Source organism: Hemibagrus wyckioides, linkage group LG01 (assembly GCF_019097595.1).
Source record: "Hemibagrus wyckioides isolate EC202008001 linkage group LG01, SWU_Hwy_1.0, whole genome shotgun sequence".
Taxonomy (NCBI): Eukaryota; Metazoa; Chordata; class Actinopteri; order Siluriformes; family Bagridae; genus Hemibagrus; species Hemibagrus wyckioides.
The window spans coordinates 7,971,664-7,977,554 of record NC_080710.1 but is presented as its reverse complement, the minus strand read 5'-3'; the positions used below and the strand labels follow the sequence as shown (position 1 = coordinate 7,977,554).

Sequence of the window (5,891 nt, the reverse complement as noted above, 5' to 3'; positions counted from 1 at the left end):
ATCTTGACATATAATACATTGACAGCTTAAACAAAATGTTTTTAGTGCTCTCTAAAAAAAAAAGTACCCTATTTCTAGTTAGTAGAGCAGGAAAAGAGTGCGTAAAAATAATACATAGATAGATAGATAGAAATAGTTTTGTTTATAATTTTATATTTTTAAACCAGACCCAGTCTAATAAACCTCAATTTGACATTGCAACATGACAAAAAAATAGAAAAAGATGTTGTGTTCTGAACAGCTGACTCAGCAAACTCATCAAAACATTTAGTGAGCCCTATGGACCTAACCAGCTTCACAGGTTTCTTTTTCCTATTTTCTTATATCCATTTTAATCACAAGCAAATTAGCTCTAAACAAATCAGACATTTGCAAACTCCAGAACATTGCTGTCTCCACCCAGAAGAGCTTGTATAAATAATCTCAGACAGCTCTTCAGAAATTAGATCAGCTTGTGGAAGAGCATCATTTTTGTGATTTCCAAGTAAACAGAGGCCTGATACTGACACTGGAAACATGGACGCCTTCATTGGAACATGGAAAATCATCAAAAAAGTGAACCTTGATGAGTACTTGAAAGCAATCGGTAATATTTTATAATACTGCAATGACATTTTTTAAGTGTCTTAATGTAAATGTTTTGGCATTTTTTAAATATCAAAAACTCTTGGAATTCATGACATTGGTAGGCTTTTTTGTGGTATACTTTCACAGGTATAGATGAAGTGAGCAATGATGTTAAACTCACTGAGACCGTTTCCAAAGAGGGGGACTATGTGGTCTGGAAAATAATGAACAGCCACCATGCCAGAGATATGAATTTCATATTGGATAAAGTGTTCTATGATGGTACCCTACAGGGCAGACAATGCTTCGTAAGAGCCTAGAAAACCTTTCCAAATTATTCTGTTACAGATTATGCACGTTGCAATTTATGCACATTATTCTTTTCACAAACTCTGCTGAAGTTTCTCACAGTATGAGAGTATAGTCTTAGCATGTAAATTTTAATCTGTTTGTTTGTTCATCTACATAAGCATGCATTATTTTTTCTCCAGAGTACCATAAACCTTAATGGAAATCAACTGGTACAAGTGCGGAAATGGGGTAGAAATGAAAGCACGATTATCCGTGAGGTTAAAGGGAATAACATGATTATGGTGAGTGGATTTAATTGGCACTTGTTAAGTTAGAGACTTTTACACAAAAGCATGTGGTAATATATTTTTTTATTGTATTTTACAGACACTGAAATTTGGTGATGTTGAAGCACAGCGCATCTATGAGAAGGTTTAATTGTTGATCAGTGATGAGACGATGTTACACACAGAACTTTGAAGTAAACCTGGATTGTAATGCTGATACTTTTAAAATGTAAAACTGAATCATTTATAAACTGAATTTATATATTGCCATAAAGCTTCTGTGTGACAATGTCTGTTGTTAAAAGCACTGTACAAATATGAATATAAAATAAATTATTTTTACCACCACCATGGGTGGTTTATTTAAATGGTTCTGATATTGTTATATGGACTCAAACATAAACCTCTAGATCTATTATTATAATTGTGTTTAGAAAAAGGTCATCTGAGATTTAAAGAATCAAATATACCAGACAAAAGTAATAGAAAATATAACTTCATAATCTACTACGATTCCACTTGATTTAGGAGTATGGCTATTGGTATTTCTGCCTATTCAAGATACAACAGCATTCCCGAGATCAAGCACTAATGTCAGGTCTGGGGTGCAGTCAGCATTTCAGCCCAAAAGTGAAGCATTGTCATGCTGGAGAATGTTTGGGCCCTTTAGTTCTAGTGAAGAAAAATTGACCTGGGGTGAACTTGATTTTCTCCAAACCTTTATCAGTGTGCACAGATTGTCCCAGACTTCAGCTGCAGGTGTCCCATGAAACTAACACTACTCTGACCTTGAATCTATCTTTACCTTTAGAGGAGTTCCAACAGATGCTGCTATGCAGACTCCGTCTGTTTCTGATAAGACTCGCAATACTAAAGATGTTACTGTTAATTCATTAGCTACACAACGACTATTCATGCTTAACAGACACACTTAAACAATGCACCCTTCTTGTCTTGTTAAAACCTTACTTCATTAGCCCAATAACAGAAACTGTGTTCAAAACTACTCATGATGTCACCTCATTATTTTACAATGACACAAACTCATATACTGTAGGCTTCAAAAATGATCCCACTCCTCCTCCACAGTGTGCCTGTCTCTTACTTTAAGCTTTCCACTGAATCTGAAATCTAAAATTTTCCATTTTTACCAACTCACCTGGTGAAAGGCTGCCTGCCTGCATATATAACTCACATTATTCAGTACTGGCCTTGTTCCATCTTCTCTAAAAACACCTGCAATAAATCCAGTTCTTAAAAAAACAGGTGCCGACCCCAATAATTTCCGTCCAATATCAAATATCCCTTTTATTTCTATAATTCTGAAAAACGCAGTTGCCACACAGGTTCATGCTCAACTTGGTGACAATAATCTGTTTGATTAATTTCAGTCTGGGTTCTGTACTAAACACAGTACAGAAGTGAAGGTCACTATTTATCCTAGCTCTAATGTTGTCATTTATTGTAATGAACTCTTCATTTTATGTGAGAAGAATCTGTTACTCTACTCACACATGCCTGTTAATACAAGGTCTGAGAAATGATAATGATTCAGATGTCAACTAACATTATTCTAAATCAAGGAGCACAAGGGAACATGGGGGCTGTAAAACAGCAGGACTTGGTCAAATATCAACAATAAAAGTTATTGGGTTGCTGTATAACATCAGTAAGGTTAATATAGACTGCTGCTCGAGAGTTACTGATTACGTTAGCTTATTTAGATAACTAAAGCGGAACTAGCCATATATGACATCATTAAGATAATGACAGGTTTATTAACACACACACACAAGAAAATCCTTCATTGCTGCAAGCTAACATTAGATTCATATTAAAGAAAAGCACCATTATGATGATCATAGGACGCGCTCACCTCTATGTTTTCACAAAGATGATGTTACTGAGGCAGAGCAGGTATCTCAATATGAAACTGTCTTTCTTTTGTTCTGCATCTTAAAACAAATCCTGCAGGTCAGGTCACGGGTCATGTGTGTACAGATGGTGGGATGGGGTCAGGGTTTAAGAGGACATGCTTTATTTCCTTATAAGGACAAGTTTGTGTCTCTATATAGCATATAGCATTTGTATCAGTTTTTGTTTAGCTGTGCTATTGAGGGTTTCTTTCTTTCTTTCTTTTTTTAAGCAGTTTCTTTGTTTTTATTTTTCAAACTTGGTACAATGGTAATTTGTAATCAAATATGCTATGCTATGTTAATTAGTAGTTTTGTTGATTACGTAAATTAGCTTCGAGTGCCTTGAGAGCTGAGTGCCATTAAAGCTAATGTTTTTTCTTTATTCAGTTCCAATCAGAGGCAACTTCCAACTTGCTGCCTACTATGGAGCATGGAACATGTCTGAACTACCACATTGTACATCTCCAGCTCCAGCAAAACTTATATGGGGTGAAATCATGGATGCTGAGGACAAAGAGATGGAGAATGTAGAGCCTTTCTGCTTCTATGTAAGCTAATAAGCTTGTGAATATGTTGGGCATACATAACATAAGGATGTTGTGTCTTTCATCCTCTAATTCTCTCTCTTTTTTTCTGTTTAAACCAGAATCCCTGGAGCATGGATAACATCAACCATGTAGAGGAGCAGAAGGTAGAGGAGCAGAAAGTAGAGAAGAACATAGAGGAACAAAAGGCAGAGGAGCAGAAGGCAGAGAAGCAGGCCAGAGTCCAGCAGAAAAAAGCAAAAAGCTCCCTAATGAACACCTCAGTAAGAATAACAAGGTACTGCAGTAAAGTCTGTCTGCAGATCAAGGCCTGAGAGGACATGCTTTATTTCCAGCTTTATTTCCATATAAGGACATGTTTGTGTGTCTCTATTTAGCATATAGCATTTGTATCAGTTATTGTTCAGCTGTGCTATTCTGTTTTTTTTGTTTGTTTGTATTTAATAAACTATTTGGCTTAATTAACAAACTGGATGTTGACTCTTTCCTGTTTAGCAGACAGTGGAACTACTGTTGAGGAACCTTGACTGCAATGTGGATGACAGACACCTTGAGGAATTCCGTCCTTTTGGAACTGTCTTCTGTGCAGAGGTCAATTTCAATTACTGCCTTCAGTTCCCCATACTCACTCTTTTATGTCAATACCAGCTTGCACAAGAAGATGAGTGTGTAGCAGTGTTTTTTTATTGCTAACTATTTAACTATTTAAATCTATTATATTGTTACCATATAGTGCATGTGATGGCACCAAAGGCACTGGCTTTGTCATTTTTGCATCTCCTGACAAAGCCAGAAATGCCATCATGAAGATGAACAGCAGGGTATTGGGAAGCAGGCCAGTGTATGTAAGTGCATTTCAGAGCAAGGAGGAACATGGAGGAAGGCACAAAGAGAGGACAGAGAGTAGCCCGAAAGAACCCTGTCCAAATCCACACCAGGCTCAAAAGAACATTCAGCCACACTTCTCATTTTGTGTTAAGTGTACATCATTGTTTAGGTCTCAATAGGTCCCTATCAGAATACTGATTGGATGATAAAGTGAGATGTTTGGTTGCGGCTATAGATGCATCTCCAGAATTGAGGAGAAACAGCCAACAGGACAGGAAAATATGCAGAGTGCAAACCACACTGCAGTCCCAGGATGCACAGGTATTTTTCTGATTGTATTACAGGACTAATGATTTTGCCCATGTTTTGGTCAGACATTTTTAGCTTAATGATTGTCTAAATACTGAGTGATGGATTACTATAAAAATATTAAATCAAACGCTGGATGTTGATTTTGTTCTCTGTTCTATAGAAGAGTAACGTGTTTGTAAAAAATCTGGACTACAGTGTGGACGACAGGCGCCTGCATGAAGCATTCCTGCCATTTGGAACAGTCATCAGTGCAAAGGTCACCTAAAACTACTAATCCCTAATTTTATTTTATTTTTTTTACTTCTCCGTACCAGCTCTATTATGTCAAAACCAGTGTGCACTTGCAGCACAAGGAGATGAGTGTGTATTTGGTGTGTAGTGTTTGTTTCCAAATGGTTGCTACCTCAAATTACTATTAACACTGAAGAGCTTCATATTGAATGTGCAATACCAGAACCCTGATACTAACATAATATAGCTGTTTTCTTTATGTTTTGATGTATTGACAGTGCTAGTTTTTCCTCAAGATTAGCCACATAGAGTAGGTGTGAGTAGCACTAATTTTTGTGCTTTATGTATTTCCTTGCTGACCCCTACAGGTGACTGTGTCAAATGGCCGCTCCCAGGGATTTGGATTTGTGACTTACTCCTCTCCAAATGAAGCAGGAAAAGCAATCAAAGAGATGAATGGAAGGATGATGGGCAGGAAGACATTGTATGTGACACTGGCTAACAACTATAAGCAGCACAAGGCTTCCTTCACCCAGACTGAACAGTCTACAAGAAGCAGTTGTCCAACTGAGCCACACCCAAGACCTCACAGATTCATGCAGAGGGTCCAGCCACATCAGAAGTCACAGCTCTCCTTGTAATACAAGAAATGTAATGCAAAAATAAAATAAAAATCAATTGCAATGGTTATACAAACAGTTTAACAGTTTGACAATTATTGTGATATATAAAAAATGAATAGCTGCACAATCATTCTGAACACACACTGTGTATCTGACTTCTCTTTCAGGTTGTCCGTCTGTTGCACCGGCCACCAGATGAATAAATAAACTTATTTTTTTATTTATTTATTTTTTTATCCTAGCATTAGTCCCGCGCAATGGCAGGGTCCGCTTTTTGTAGCAGATCATTCG

The 5,891-nt window shown here is 37.0% G+C and overlaps 1 protein-coding gene across 1 annotated transcript; it reads left to right on the top strand.

Moving 5' to 3' along the window:
• The first annotated feature begins 454 nt into the window (after window positions 1-454).
• On the top strand, window positions 455-1,487 carry LOC131359990 (fatty acid-binding protein, brain-like). The gene is made up of 4 exons (XM_058400127.1): window positions 455-586; window positions 715-875; window positions 1,059-1,160; window positions 1,246-1,487. Exons 1-4 carry the CDS (start codon window positions 517-519, stop codon window positions 1,294-1,296), a joined length of 384 nt encoding a protein of 127 aa, XP_058256110.1. The 5' UTR covers window positions 455-516; the 3' UTR covers window positions 1,297-1,487.
• The last annotated feature ends 4,404 nt before the right edge of the window (window positions 1,488-5,891 follow it).